Source organism: Mesocricetus auratus, unplaced genomic scaffold (assembly GCF_017639785.1).
Source record: "Mesocricetus auratus isolate SY011 unplaced genomic scaffold, BCM_Maur_2.0 Super-Scaffold_100006, whole genome shotgun sequence".
Lineage (NCBI taxonomy): Eukaryota > Metazoa > Chordata > Mammalia > Rodentia > Cricetidae > Mesocricetus > Mesocricetus auratus.
Window position 1 is genome coordinate 99,224,535 of NW_024429190.1, and position 16,237 is coordinate 99,240,771.

At 45.9% G+C, this 16,237-nt stretch overlaps 1 protein-coding gene across 2 annotated transcripts in view; it reads left to right on the forward strand.

Moving 5' to 3' along the window:
• Chat (choline O-acetyltransferase) overlaps positions 1 to 16,237 on the forward strand; it is a 54,314-nt gene that overhangs the window by 20,126 nt on the left and 17,951 nt on the right. For both annotated transcript variants that reach the window (XM_040747740.1, XM_005077653.4), the window contains exon 8: positions 15,849 to 16,018. In XM_040747740.1, the coding sequence (XP_040603674.1) occupies positions 15,849 to 16,018 (170 nt within the window). The remainder of the gene's footprint in view (positions 1 to 15,848; positions 16,019 to 16,237) is intronic.

The following is a 16,237-nucleotide window of genomic DNA, read 5'->3' on the forward strand; positions in this document are numbered from 1 at the left end:
CATGCATGCATGCATGCATGCACGCACGCACACACGCACGCACAGCTCCACTTCTGAGACTCAGGAAAGGTGAGCCCCTGGACTTAGCAGCGTTGTTGAATGTAACCAGGAGACTGGTAAGGCGAGCAGCGGAATCTGATCCGAGCAAATTGCTATAGTGGTGTGCTCAGGACACCAAGGCAAAGTGCCCCAGGCTGTGGTTAACAACAGAGTGGATTGTGTCACAGTGCAGGAGGCTGGAGACCACCGTCAGGAGATCCACAGGGCTCTTTTCTCTTTGTGCCTTGTGAGTGACAACTTCAACCTGTGCCTCCACGCGGTCATTCTTCTGTGTGGGTCTGTGTCCTAACCTCCTGCTTCTTTTAAAGGATTAGGATTGGATTAGGATCTATGCTAATGAGAACTCATTTAAGTTAATTAGCGCCTTCTAGACTAGGTGCTTCTAATAGAGATAAGTTCCCGATGGGTGCTGTGGTTGCCCTGCCAGAGATGAGCGGGCCCAGGAATAGAAAGGAGAGGATATGGGCTGCTTCATCCACAAAATTGTGGGGAATGAGGATGAGAGTAGAAAGGGTGAGGGCGGTGATACATGGGATACTCAGATAAGATGGGATACTCAGATAAGAGGCTGGGAAGAGATTGTTACAGTGTTACAGAGAGACAGTGGAGGGTGTAAAAATAATTACAGGCTCTAGATCCAAATGGAAGGGGAGGAGGGACAGGGATTGCTGAGAAGCACCTACCCAGCTTGGCCCTGGATATATATGGATGTAGTGTCCTGTCACAGGGCACAGGGTAGGAACCTTTGAGAGGAGCATCAGGCTTCCGCTGAAGCATAAGGATGGAGCATTCGCAGGCGGGTTAGCTGTGCTGGGAACTAGCCCATCACAAAGAGCCGTAGGAATTGTTCAGGAAGTAACAAAGGACAGGGAGCTATGACTGAGTGCTCTTAGGGGTTGCATGAAGATGGGGAATGAGAGGAATTGCCATCGGCAGCTATGGCCCTAAGTCTGCAATGTCCAGGAAGTTGCAGCCTGCCAGCTGGCTGTCACTGGCCAAAGTAACTCAGTGTTGTTACTGAGCCGTTTCCAGATGTCATAGATCCACCTCTCGGCTGAAGCCGGAGAGCCCCACCTCCCTCTCATGTGCTGGCACAGGGCCAGGGAGGTGCTGTCCAGCAGACGGGTGGACACTCGGCTTCGCTGCCCGGTAGAGGGGGCTGGCCATGGACACTGCTCATAGAAAACGTGCCCTCTAGTCAAAATGAGTCCCCTGCAGCCAGCTGAGAGCCAGTGGGGCAGGAGCTTGGACACTTCAGCCCTTTATGCTGCCAGCCTTTCTACTTCCAAACCCTTCCTTGACCCTCTACATAGTCCTCAACTAGAACTGGCCTCTCTGTGAGCTCCCAGGTCAATGAGCCCATCTCCCTGCCCTGACATTGAGTGCGGCTCATGAGGATCCAGAGACCACCTGGAGGCACAGCCCACTCAGGGGAGCAGACTGCCTGTTGCAAAGTCCCTCCCTTTCCTATGCCTGCAATGTTTCCCCTTCCAAGTTCACTCAGACACCATACTCTGGGCAGTACCACTGGTAGCCCCGGAGTCGCTGGGCCAATACTAGCAGTCCTCGAGGAGGCCTTGGTGCCAGGGTGTCCAGGCTATACCCGGAGAAACATTTCAGACAGCATCCTGAAGGAATGTAGAGCCACACACCTGGCCTGCCACAGCCTAGGAGGCGGTGGAAACTGAGGCCCAGCAAGCCACGCAGTGAGGTTAGCTGATGACCCGAGAACCCTCCCAAACACTGCTGAAAAAAATACATGACTACCAATTCCCAAGTCTCAGGGATTTTCCAGTGGGGTTGGAGAGGACCAGGGTTCCACTTAAAAAGCACACTGTCGCCTTCTGAGTGAAGCTGTGATTGGAACCCACTGACTCAGACATCAGCCTCAGCCACACACCAAGCTCCTCATTTTGTTTCTGGCCTCAACCTGGGTGTTTCTGCCCTTTGCCAGAGTTTTCATTTTGCCTTTCATTTTGAAATAACGATTCTGTGTGCAGCGCCCTAGCCTTAGAGGTAGTGGCTGGGGGCACCTGGCACCCAGCTACCCAGCCCGAGGTGCATATTACAGGTGGGGAGGGTGGAGTCTGAAGATGAACTTGGGGCCTCAGAAGGGTCTGCTCATCCTTAGAGGACCTTCCTCCCCATCCAACTGTGAAACTGTGGCCTCCTGAACCCGGGAGGAGCTAACACCATTATCGTCGTCTGGAAATTTAATTAGACATTCAGCCCTGAGTCTGGAAGACTACAGCGCTTGTCAATTTGTAGGAGAAGTATGGCTAGCCTGGAGAGCCCCCGGAGCCCTCCAGCTTTCCTGGGCACTGTGTGGCAATCCTGGGAACAGACCTCACAGGCGGATGCTCTCTTTTACACAGCCCCGTAAATATTTATCCCCAGCAGCCAATTAGAGCCAAGGCACTGCTTCCAAGGAGGGAGCCGACAGAAGGCAGCTGCAGCTACATGAGGCTGTGGTCATGGTTTACAAGGACCACTCAGGGAGGGGGCAAAGTGCTGCTTAAATATTGTCATCCAGAGCTCAGCGAGTCTGTTGGCTTTAAAACCAATTACACATTAGCGAGAACAGCCTCTCTGATTTAATTGGCCCAGAAATACCTCCTGAGCCTTCGAATTGGAATACAATTTTCTTTCTCCTGGGATGGGGGTCTGGGGCTAGGCCTCGCCTCACACACACTGCAGAAGAAGCACAGAGGCCTTTGTGATGAGCACATCCAGAGGCTCAGGGAGAGATCCAGAGTAAAAGGTCTGGTGTGGACCCATCCCTGTCAGCTGCAGCCTGGGGTTCCTACTCCATAGTGGAAACCGCAGCCTGCTCCATGGGTATAGTGGGGCACCAAGGGTGCTCACTAAATGAGAAGGGCCATTGTCTCTGCCCATGTGGTCAGAGACAATGGGCTGCAGACCTGTAGGCTGTGTGGTTTTCTTCCCTACATGCCATACTAACTTACAAGCCTTTTACCTTGGGGGCATTCTGTGTTCCATGCCTTCTACATAACCTCTCTCTCTCTCTCTCTCTCTCTCTCTCTCTCTCTCTCTCTCTCTCTCTCTCTCTCTCTCTCTCTCTCTCTCACACACACACACACACACACACACACACACACACACCTTTCTTTTTAAAGATGTCTCTGACCTGCACTTTCTCAGCCTTTGCTTCTCAGTTTGGGCCTCTGAAGTCTAAAGTATGTAGACAGTGGTTTTGCTATCTACCCATTACCCACTGCCATCTTGTGCCCAGTTCTAGAGCAACAGAACTATGGAAAACGATGGAACTCCTTACGGTCTCTCTTCTTAGAAAAGGAGGCTAGAACCAGGAGAAAGAGCTCGGCTTGGTTCTTGAGGTTTTGCTTTTTATTAACTAAATTTTTTACATTCCAATCCTAGTGAGTTTTTTTTTAATGAATTTTGGTGGCTGGGGCCTGGTAGCACACACTTTTAGTCCTAGTACTCAGGAAGCAGAGGCAGACATATTTCTGTGAGTTAAAGGCCAGCCTGGTCTACATACCGAGTTCCAGGACAGCCAGGACTACACAGAGAGATCTTGTCTTAAGCAAACAAACAAAACAAACTCCAAAAAAGAAAATAAACTTCCACACAATATATTCTGATCACAATTTCATTTCCCCACCCCCTCCCAAGCCCTCGCCACCCATCTCTGTGCACTCCCCTCTCTCTTTAGAAAACAGACAAATATAAAAAAGTAGAATAAAAACAACAACAACAAAGAGAAAGCATAAGAAACACACATATATACACACACACAGACATACACTCATACACACAGATACACACATACAGACATACATTCATACACACACATTCACACACTTACACATACATACAGACATACACTCATACATACACATACACACATACAGATATACACTCATACACACATACACTCATACACACAGATGCACACACATACATACAGATACACAAAAACCCAAAACCCATAAAAACACAAAATCAGAAACTATAATATACAAGCAAGACATCAGTAAGATTAAAAATGCCCAAACAAAGCAATATAATAACAAAAATAATCCGTTGAGTTAATTTTGTGTGAGTCATCTACTGGGCTTGGGGCCTACCCTTAAGTGTGGTTTATATACCTGGTGAGATTCCACTGAGGAAAACTAATTTTCCTTTGTCGATGGTTTTCAATTCGAGACAGCGTCTTTTTTTCTAAAGATTTATTTATTTATTATGTATACAGTGTTTTGCCTGCATGTGTCCCTGCAGGCCAGAAAAGGGCACCAGATCTCATTACAGACAGTTGTGAGCCACCATACGGTTGAACCCAGGCCCTCTGGAAGAGCAGCCGGTGCTCTTAACTTCTGAGCCATCTCTCCAGCCCCTGGAGATAGCTTCTTGATTAGGGATGGGTGCTTATGTCCACTTCCCTTCTTGGTGCTGGGACCCCATCTGTCTTGAACCTGTGCAGACCCTGTTCACGCTGCCCTGTATTCATATGTGTCCTGCTGTGTCTAGAAGACACTGTTTCCTTGGTGTCATCCATCCTCTCTGGAGCTTACAGTCTTTCTGCTTTGTCTTCCTTATTGCACTCTGAGCCTAAGGGGAGGGATTTGATGGAGACATCCCACCAGGACTGGGTGTTCTAGAGTCTCTCTCTCTGCACACTGTCCAGCTGTGGGTCTCTATAGTTCCCGTCTACTGCAAGAGGAGGCCTCTCTGGCGGTGGCGGAGTCAGACATTGATCTGAGTCCCTGTGGCTACTGCAGAATTTCCAGGTGTCAGGGACTGACACAAAGGATCAGGGAGGGCTGAGAGGGCTCGCAAGAATGAGAAGGCTGAGTGCTTACCAAGGTTAGCCAGGGTCCCCGGGAAGTGGAGAGAGGGTGTGATCTGCAAGCAGTCTTTATGAGGCTGGGCATGAGGCTTGCAGACTGTGATGGAGGCATAAGTATAGGTGTCCCAATGTTGTGAGGAATAACACGGAGAGAGGGAGAGAGGCCACAAGTCTCTGTTTACCCCAGAGCTGACATCTTGCAAAACAACTACAGTACAATGCCACACCCCAGGGGGCTTACAGTCAATTGCAGGGCGCCTTTGTCACCTCGGGCATTCCATGAATAGACTTTTGAGACACACTCTCCTCCCTCCTCAACTCCACTATAGCCCCTGGCAGCCACAGATCTCTCTCTTTTATAATGTTGTTACTTTGAGAATATTATATAAATTAAATCCCGTAGCATGTGTGCTAGTCAGACTTTTTTTTAACTCAGCATAATTCTCCAGTGATGTATTTTTAAAAATGGTGGTTTTATGATAGGGTTTCTCTGCGTAATCCCAGCTGTCCTGACACTTGATTATAGACTGGGCTGGTCTTGAACTCAGAAATCTACCTGCCTCTGTCCCCTGAGTGCTGGGACTAAAGGTGTCCGCCTCCACCATCACTGCCACCACCCACTCCCCAACCCCCGTTTGGCATATGGGTTTTACAGGAAATGTGTTATCATTTCTGGAGAAATGTTCAGGCATGAAACCAGTAGGACATATTAGAGTTGCCTGCTAAGCTTTTACTTATTTCTATTTTATGTGTATGGGTGCCTTTGCCTTCATGCACGTCTAATGACACTGAGTTATCTTTGCTGTGTTAATTTTCCATGTGTGTATCCTCTTTGATGACATCATTACACATCCTTGTCTATTTGCTAACTGGATTTTCTTTTTCATCATGAGTTTTGAGAGTTGCTTATATATATTCTAGATGCAAGCTGTTGGATACATGGCTTCCAAATGTTTCACGCTAGTCTGTAGCATATCTTAAGGGAACATTCTAATGGACAATGTTTTTATTTCATTGTGGTTTAATTTATCAACTATGGTTGTGTTTTTGGTGGGAAGACTACAAATTTTCTGCTTAGGTCTAGATGCCAAGGCTTTTCTCCTGCATTTTTTTTTCCTGTAAGTTTTGTAGCATTGCAGCCCATGCTGTTAAGCCGGGAGTCCATGTTGAGTTAGTTTCTGTATAGGGTATAAAATCCATGTCAAAGTTTTCTTTCCTTTTCCTATGGGGGCTCCATTGCTTTGAGAGCCTTTGTTGAAAGAAATGGCTCACTTCCTCACTGAACGGTCTTTGCACCTTTCTCGGTATCAGCGGGGCATATTTGATGAGTCTGTTTTAGGTATGAGTCTGTTTTCTATTTTATTCTACTTACGTGCATGTTTATCCCTCTGCCGATATGATATGGTCTTGTTCATGTAGTTATACAATGATCTTGAACTTCAATATACTGATTGCTCTAACTTTTTCAAGTTGTTTGAGCTATTTTACTCCCATTGCCTTTTCATACAGACTTTAGAATAATCTCATCTCTGTCTGTAAAAACAAAAACAAAAACAACCCAGATCTGCTTGATGGAAATTTTGCTAAGCCCATGTATCCATTTGGGAAACTCTGAGTGCGTCAGGAGCTTGGGTCTTCCAAAGCATGCGTTTAGCATAGCCCTCCTCTTACTTGGAGCTTTCTTCCTTTCATTTGTGTTTTGTATTTTCAGAAAACATTTTTGTTAAATTTACATTGAAGTATTTAATTATTATCATTGGGGTTTATTTTTTATTTTTTTAAATGTTTGTCAGTGGGATACAAAACTGTACTGATCTCTAGTGTGTTGATTGCGTATTTTGTAATATTGATGAATTCCTTTATTAATTCTATGTGAGTTTTTTTTATATCTATTTGGTGTGTGTGTGTCTGTGTGTATGTATGTGTGTGCATGTGTGAACACATACTTGTTTCTGTAGAGATCACCAAACTATTTGCTGGAATTAGGCCTCTCCTTCCACTAAATAGGTTCTAGAGCTCAAACTTGGGTTGTCAGGCTTGGCACCAAGCACTTTTACTCACTGAGCCCTCTTTCCAGCCCTCTGAGAGTTCTTAATAGATTACATAGGACATCCTAAGAGTTACTAAGGATAACTAGCTGTGTTATGGGAAAATGACAATTTTCTTTCTCCTCTATAAGATTTTTCTTTCCTTACTACATTGACCAGGCTGCAGTCACTATGTTCAATAGTTATCGTGTGACATTCAGTCTGGCTAGAACTTTGTGATTATTAGAATGTTGTGGCCCAGAACCAAATTATCTTGCACTATTTTTAGTCCCATTGGTAACTAGTTATAGCCACAACTGTATCTAAGCTCACATCCTTGTGCCTATTAGGTAACCCTTGGGATTGTTTTAACAGACCACAACCGTTCCCCAAGCCCAAAGCTAAGACTGTCATCAGAGCACGAGAGTCACACAGTCCTGCTGTGACCTGTCTACACAGTATGCCCTCCAGTGTGTTTGAAAGCCCTGTTTTAGGACTGTCATTCTGTAACTATAAAACTTCACGAATGGTTTCCACAATGGAGCGTGCTATTTGGGGCAGCTGAATACACGTTCCCAGGCCACAGACATCCATACTCTATTAAAATGAATACTACTCCATTAAAATTTTTAAAAAAGATTTCAATGTTTTCACCTACAAATCTGTGAGCTATAGAGCTTTTGTATCTTGTATTTATTAAGTTGATGTTCCCTTTTATTTTCTGAGTTCAGAAAGTTGTGTGTGTGTGTGTGTGCGTGCGCGCACGTGTACACGTGGGCACACGTGCATACAGGTGACATGGCACACATGTAAAAGTCAAGACAACTTGCAGAAGCCAGCTCTCTCCTTCCGCCATGTTTCAGGGATCAAACTCAGACAGCCTACCTTAGTAGCAAGCACCTTCGTCTGCCAGGCCATCTTACTGGCCCTATTCTAAGTTTTTGAAGAAATTTCATCATGAATGAATGTTGACTTTGGCCAAATATATTTTTTCCTTGCTTCATTTTTTCCTGAAATTGTGATTTTTTCTCATAGGAGTCTGTTGCTTACTTCTATCCTTTAGTATACAGTTTGGTGTCTTTTGCTGTTTGTGCATGAGGAACACGGGTCTGGAGTTGCTGTGTTCACTTGTACTGTGTTTAAGTTGTGCTGGCAGTGGGGTAATACAGTGCTACGTGTTCTCCTTTGACTTCATGGAAGAAATATCACAAATGTGACGCTCAGCCTGCCTTAAGCATCTGGTAGAATTCTTCAGTGAAGTCATCTGGGTCTAGAGATTTATTGTAGGGGGTGCATAAACATACAGAGTCAATTTCCTTAACAGCGATAAGTCCATTTCTTTGTGTAGCGTTGTAGACTAGGGTGGCCTCGAACTCACAGAGAGTTACCTGCCCCTCCCGAGTGCTGGGATTAAAGGCATGCACCACCACTGCCTGGCTGAATTGGTCCATTTTTGTATAATTTGTCATATTTATGTATTTAGATGTTTATAATATTTTAATTGTGTATTTATATCTAAGGGCGCTGATACTGGTAACTCATTTATTCATTCTCTCTTTCTCTCTCTCTCTCTCTCTCACACACACACATACATTTGACACATTGAAATTCCCTTTAATTGCTTTAGCTGAATCTAATTTTTAAATTGTGCATTTTTATTCTCATTCATTGTGGTATATTTTTCATAATTCTCTTATGACTTTCTTTTTAACCATTGACTATGTTCAAGTGTATTGTTTAGCGTACCAATGTGTATTATTTTCTGTTATATATTTCTATTTCATTTCCATCATAGTCAGAGAACAGATACACAGTGTTATTCCATTCTTTTTCATTTTTGAAGGCCGTTCTATGTCCCTAGATGTTATCTGTCTTGGCATATGTGCAGCACGTGCAGCACAGAAGGAATGTCCATTCTGTTACAATTGGGTGAAATATTCTGTGAAAGAATGTCAGACACCTCCTGTGGGTGGTGGCGTTGAGTTCTGTGTCCTGGCTGAATTTATACCTAGCTGTTCTGTCCTCTGCTGACCGAGAAGTACTGATGCCTCACCTCAGTAATGCATCCGTGTTTTTCCTTCCAGTTCTGGTAGTTTGCTACACACACCTGCAGCGTGTTTGTAGCCTGTAACATATGCATGGTCCTGCCATCTCGCAGATTTACCCTTTATTTTATGTAATTTGCTCCTAGGTCTCTAGTCCTGTTTTGTTTTGAAGTGTATATTGTACTAATTCAGATTCATGGTTTCTTTTGATTAATGCTGGCAAGAAATAGTATTTTCCTTCTTTTGCTTACAGCAAACTTGTATTATATTTGATGTGATTTCTTTGTAGGCAGCGTGTTGCTGGGTAACATTCTAATAGCTTCTACCAGCACCTACCACTATTTCCTTCCACTCTTTCTTCCTTCCTTCCCTCCTTGCTTTTTTCTTCTTTTTCTTTTTCTTTCTTCCTCCCTCCCCCTCCCTCCCTCCCTCCCTCCATCCTTCCCTCTCTCTCCCTCTCTCCCTTCCTCCCTCTCCCTCCTTCCCTCCCTCCCCCCCTCTGTCTCTATCTCTGGCTGTCCTAGAATTCACTTTGTAGACCAGGCTGGCCTTGAACACAGAGGTCTGATGGCTCCCAAGTGCTGGCATTAAAGACGTGTATTTCACCACCGCCCAATCCTAACACTATTTCCAATTGGTTTATTTAGATTATTTATACATAAAATAATTATTGCCATGTTTGGCTTAACTCTGCCATTTTATATTTTGTTTTCTCTGTTTTTTAACCCCCCCCCAGATTCTAATTCTTTTTTGTTTTTCTTGCCTTCCTATAGATTGCATGGTCTTTAAAAAATCCTAGTGTTTCAACATTTTCTGTTTGCATAACCTTTCCAAGATGTTCATGTAAGCATTCCCTTGAGTATATACAACCTATCAGTCTGTTGTGTTGAATAAACCAGCTCTGATGACATGCAGGAAGCTCACCACTTTCCCTTCCCTTACGATACACTCGTCTTTGTATACATTTAGAACCATGTCAAGCATTGTTGTAGCTAGCTTCACACTAAAACATTAAAACACAGATGAAAATGAGCTTTTCACTCAGGATTTTACCCTTCCCAAGGTCTTTTATTCCTTGGTGATGTACCAGTATTCCCTTAATCATGTCCCCCATGCTCCCCCCATTTTTGAACACTCTTTAGTCATTATTTTACGGTAGACAGGCCAGAGATATATTCTCTCCTTACCCCCAGGATCAAAGGCAAGCATCCTACCAATGAGTTGCACCTGTTCCTCACTTTTAAGGACGCTTTGATTTCCCTTGCTCTTTAAAGGGCTTTTTGTTTGGATGTAGGATTCTGTATTGACACATCTTTCACTTTTACTTCCTTCCTTCCAGCCCCCATGGGGTCTACTAAGAAGTCTGCCGTCAGTCTAACTGCTTTTCTTCCGTAGATCATGCCATTTCTGCCAATACTTTTTTCTGCTATTGGTTCTCACACACCCAGCATGATTTATGTTATAGATTTTTTAACTTACTCTGTTTGGGTTGCTAGTCTCTTCCGTCTTGAGACTGAGGCTTTTTACTAATTCCGGGGGTTTTAGCCATTGTTTCTCTGAGTACTTCGTTCTGCCCTCCTTTTCTGCTTCTGAGATTTGAGGCCTGAAAGTTACATTTTCTATGCTGCAGGTTCCACAGGCGCTCTTCCCTCTTTCTAGTCTGCTTTCTCTCCGCTGTTACTCCATCTTCAAGCTTACTTCTTCTCTGCTCCCCACACTCTGCTCTCGAACCCATCTACTGATTGTATGTTTTTATATTTACTGGTATTATGTTTTTACTTCTAAATTGCCTATTTGCTTCTTCACATCTTTATTTTTTCTGAGAGTTTCAATTTATCTACTGATGTATTCTACCTTCTTAAAACACCTGTCTTTTCAAACATGTTCAAAATTGCTTGTTGATACCTTTCGTGAATATTGGATTTAGAAACACATGTCACATAACTTGAACACATCTTTCACTCTGTTAAAGTCAAAATCCCCCCAGTTCTTGATGTGGTGAGTGGTTTCTACTAGAACTTGGGTGACTCATGTTGCGAGGCCATTGGTGTTATGTAAACCCAATGACTCAGTTGCCTTCTTCTCCTAGTACTGCAGCCGGTAGTGGTGGAGATGTTACCTCATCCCACCCAGGTCAAGGCAGAAATCAAAGTTCTTTGTTCTGTTGATACTCTGGTGGTAGAGGTAGTCTTTATTACTGCTAAATGAGAATTCAGCTCTCAACATGCTTTCTGTGGGTGCCCTTTGAAAGATGGTGGGGCAGAATGGTCAGCATTGAGTGGAGACGGAACTTCTAGCTTCCGTAAGAGAGTGCGGCGTCTCTGACATCCACAGATGTGGAGGCACCTCAACATTGACAGCAGACTAGGTTCTCCGTTGACAACAGGGCAGAACAGCTAGGTTATGGGTATACAAAGAGTTGAGGACCTGCATGGTTTTCCTGGTGATATTTGGCTGAAGTAGATAGGTTATTATCTAAGAGTTTTCTTTCTTTTGGAGGAATTGTTTTTGGTTTTTGGTTTGTTTGGTTGGTTTGGCCTTTCTTTCTTTCTTTCTTTCTTTTCTTCCTTCCTTCCTTCCTTCCTTCCTTTTTGTCTCTTTTATTTTTGGACAAGTTCTCTCTATTATATAGCCCTGGCTGTCCTGGAACTCACTACATAGACCGGGCTGGCTTCAAACTCAGACATCCACCTGATCTGCCTCCCAAGTACTGGGACTCAAAGCAAGCGCCACCACACCCGGCTTATCCAGGGTTTTCTATTTTGCTGTGGGTAGAGAGAGTGGGTCTGTGTAGGGGTGTTGTCTTTGTATGCGTGTGTGAACCCATTTGTATTTTCATGTCTTTGATTTCTTCACACCCAGACATGGACTGCTTTAGATGAAAAGAAAGGGGGGGACTCTCTCTGTGTTAGGTCACTTAAGATGCCATGAGAAAAATAGGACAGACTGGGTGACTCGGAAGTGTCTTTCTGACTTACAGAGACTGGAGTCCAGGTTAGACATTCCAGCAAGGATGGTTTGCAGACTGCCACCTTTTTACTGTGTCTTTAAAAGGCTACGCCCATAGCATTGGCGCCTCTCGTTATATGGACAAGTCCTGTGGGTGGATTACGGCTCCTAATTATAACTTCATTTATCCTCTACTCTAATGGTTCCCTCTCAAAATTCAGTCACAGCGGAGCTTAGATCTTTGATATACAATTTGAAGGGAGTACTGTTCAATCTACCATGCTTAGTGGACCTGCCACCACGCTGCTTCTTTTAGGTTATGAGGTCCCTGTCTGGCATGCTTCCTTCTTTCCATCTTCCAGAGTCTTCTTACATTTGTTTTAAATATAATATTTAGCCAGGACATCCCGTGGGAGGGATGGAGAGAAACCTAGTCCATTTTTCCTGGAGGACAAGACTCTCCCTTTTGAAAAACTTAAAGATTTTATAACTCAATTCAAATTGGTTCTGATTCACAAGAGACAGTTTCATTGATAAAGACATACTTTCGTTGACATCTCAGCCACTGGGAACTGGGATGATAAAGTTTACCTCCCCACGTCCATAGATTTGGGGGAAATACCAACTGTTCGATGGAAAATTTATCTCCCAAAAGATGTAATCCCTTGTCCTAGGAAGGAAAGTCGTTATGATGGACATGGCAAAAGATTAGAAGCTCTGTGTCTCTAAGGGGAATTACAAGACCTCACCTCCTGGAAGGAAATGTGATTTGTACCTTTCCTGGTACAGACCAGAGAAGGCAGGAGTCCCAGGGAAGGGTGTGTGTGTGTGTGTGTGTGTTTGTGTGTGTGCACAGGTGTGCATGCATGTTAGAGGGTGGGACCTGAGAGTCTGGCCCTTGCAAGGCAGAGGCACTTGGTGTATGTTGTATCTTTGCACAACTGAGTGAGTCTGGAAGCTTCTAACCTCCAGGCCTCTGGAATTTCCCTACCATCAGAGCTGTGAGGATCAGGAGAAGCTCTGTATTACTCACCTTCCACCTCCCACAAGTAAGTAGCGACTGCTTGAGGAAGATTGATTCACTACGTTAGGCAAGCTCCAACGTAACTCCACGAGGAGGTCACAAGACAAACAGCCCCCTCCACAAGCTTCCATCTCACCACCCAGTGTTTCTATTACACTCGGGCCACAGTCATGGAAGATGAGTTTGGGTGCACTTCATTTCCTGCCTTACACAATAAGCTTGTCAGTATTTGACGGATCAGCACCACTTTCATTCAGGGAGTTCATTTGCAAGGCCACCTGGCTTCCCAGCTCTGCTGTCCTGCTCCCATTTTGTCTTGTCTAATGAGCCAGGGCCTGGTTCCTGGTTCCTGGTGCTGAGTTTCTGGGCCAGACATGGCCAGCATTTGATAACTAGGCCTCTGCCCCTCCTCAGGGATCCTTCTCATCCTTCTGAAGGAGGTCAAGCTACTAGCATGGAGAGGAGCATCCCCTCCCCCCTTTTATTTTGCTACTAACTTGTGCTCGGCAGCTAGGAGGAGCACTCCAAGCTCCCCACCCAGAGGTTGGCTTGGCTCAGGCTTGCTGCAGCTTCCTGCTGGGCAAGCTTGCTATGGGTGTCTGCAGTTCTTCAGCCTGTGTGACACATACTGGCTTGGGCTTGCCTCTAAGAAACCCTGGTTAAGGGAGATACAAAGTCAGACTTTCAGTGCTCACTAAGTAATGGACAAGAAGGAAATGATTTGAGCTGTCCATGTCCCCTTGATAGCCAGCAAGGTCTTATTCTTCCTATGTTCCTAGGCATCCTTGACTCAACTATAACCACATAGCCTTGGCCCAGGACCCTTCAGTGACTCTTGTGAAGACCCCTCATTCCCAAGTCTGACCTTCTTGATGCTCTGCTCCCAACTGGGGCTTGGGCTTACATAATTGGAACAAACCCAGCCTTCTCCAGTTACTGGACAATTATTATCAAACCTCACGTTTAAGTAAGATCTCGGAAATGACCTATAGTTATGCTATTTATTTTCTTTTCCCCTTGCCTGAAAATGGGACATGATAATACTGCCAGTCTCCTATCACAGTATGCATTCCTAAATTGGCCCCTGGCGTGAGCAGGTACTCAGCAAAAGCTGGATCATCATCTCACAGCATTGTGATCATCTGGCCTCACCTAAATCCTGGAACCTTTACACTTAAGCTGGAGCCAACGGGTTTACACACAAGCCCCACCCACAAGCTGGGGTCTGCTTCCATCCATCCTGGCTGTTATCTCCTTCCTATATGCCTCTCCTTTTCCCTTGACTATCTGGATCTGACATGAGTTTTCCCTTGACTATCTGGATCTGACATGAGTCTGATCAAGCATACGTTCCCATGCTCTGAAGGCATCATCTATACTGGGAGTCTACAGGGACCCCCAGCACACCATCGAAGGCTTAGCACCATGGCCATCTTCAGGGATGCATGCTGGAGAAGAGACAGGCTGGGTGCAGAGAACCTTATAGTGGAAGGGACCTCATCCTGTTCCCAGGTCATCCTTTCTCCTGCCTCTCCACCAGGCTTATGCCCAAAGGGTCATAGATTCTGGTCCTTAGCGGGGCCTTGAGCCCTCCTGTAAGGCTGCCAAGCTATCTCTGGCCTAGCTGCTGCTCTCGCTCCTATCTGGTCAAGGCTCAGGAGAGTGCCCTGAAATCTGTGACTAACTATGGATACTTCTCTTTGACCACATTAAATGGAGGTCTCACCTTCAAGGAGTCCACAGACATGGAGAAGTACCCAGACCAGAGCCCCCGGTGACAGCCAGAACCTTGAGGACCTAGATGGCAGACAGGGAAGGGTGGCATAGCCCGGTGCTCAGGAGTTTGCATAGTGTGGAGGAACGTCAAGGAGTACTTGCTACCTCTCTATAAGGTGGCTTCCTGGAAGTAAAGGGAAGGGTCTGACCCAGCGTGCCCTCCATGGCCATTTTCCAGGGGCACAATAAGAACAGTCACTTGGCTTTCTTGCTTCTAGATTTCACTGGAAAAATTTAGACCTTTGCTTGCTGGTAGCTGAGAGGAGGCTAGAAGTTGCAGTCATAGCCCCTGTGCCAAGCTAAAGGCAGGGTCCTTTGAGTAAAGGGACAGGGAGCTGTAGGCTGCAGGCAGCAACTCCTGCCACATAGTGCACGATGGCGCCTAATGCCACACCCCAACTCTAATGTGCATAGAGCACTCTTGCCCTGCCCAGAGGCTAAGGGTACCTGTCCTCATCCTGTCACTGCGTCCAGCTCTAAGCTCAGCATCCCCAGGCCATGCTCAATCCTCTTCTCTGGGTCTTCGAGTAGCTCCTTGGAATTTTAGATCAAAGCTATGAAGTTTTTTGTCTTATGATGGCCTTCAAATTCTGATGAACTTTAAAGCAAAGGATGTGTTAGTACACCCATAACCAGCATGGAGAAAGTGACCACCTCCTGTGTTTGGAAGAAGGAAAAACATGGCCGTGGCAGCAGCAGGTGCCCAAGATCGGTGCCACCTGCCAAGTGGGTTTGCCAATCATGTGTGGGGGGGTGTTGAAGGCTTTATGCAATAATAAGCTATAGGTCAGGCTGGGCTCCCAGCTGAAAGAAATCAGAATTGATGATCAGTTTGTACAGATACAGTAACATCTGTGCCAGAGTGAGGGTGCTGTTAGACAAGGGAGTGGGAACCTGGACAGGACTGAGGGACAGAAGTATCCGCCTTCATCGGGGCAGGCAGAACCAGTGGCCTCACACTGGGGGAAGCACTGGGCACTGCTAGGTTTCAACAGTCTTCCAGTGGGGTAGAGCAGAGGCTCAGGACCATACATCTGACTGCATGCATGCTCCTGTTGCGGCAGGCAGGCTGCCTGCAGCATGCGGGACTCTAGGCGCCCCAGGCCTGAGGCTACACTCTCACCTGTCCCGTCCCACAGACTCCACCAACCGGGACTCCCTGGACATGATTGAGCGCTGCATCTGCCTGGTGTGCCTGGATGGTCCCGGTACTGGAGAGCTAAGTGACACCCACAGGGCGCTCCAGCTCCTTCATGGCGGAGGCTGCAGCCTGAATGGAGCCAATCGCTGGTATGACAAGTCCCTGCAGGTAAGTGCCTTGTCTGTGGCCCTGCGTAGCCTCTTCCGGGGTTGGCCACCAGCATGTGCTCCTGCTGTCTTCTGTGACTCCGACTGTACCAGTGTTGTCACCTCTAGACTAGCCAGAAATTTTCCCAGAAGCTGTGTGGTAGAACCCAACTGAGATCCCCGACTGTCCTGCTAATGTGTGGGAAGAACTTGGTCACACCTGGGCTCGTTTCCGCCTCCA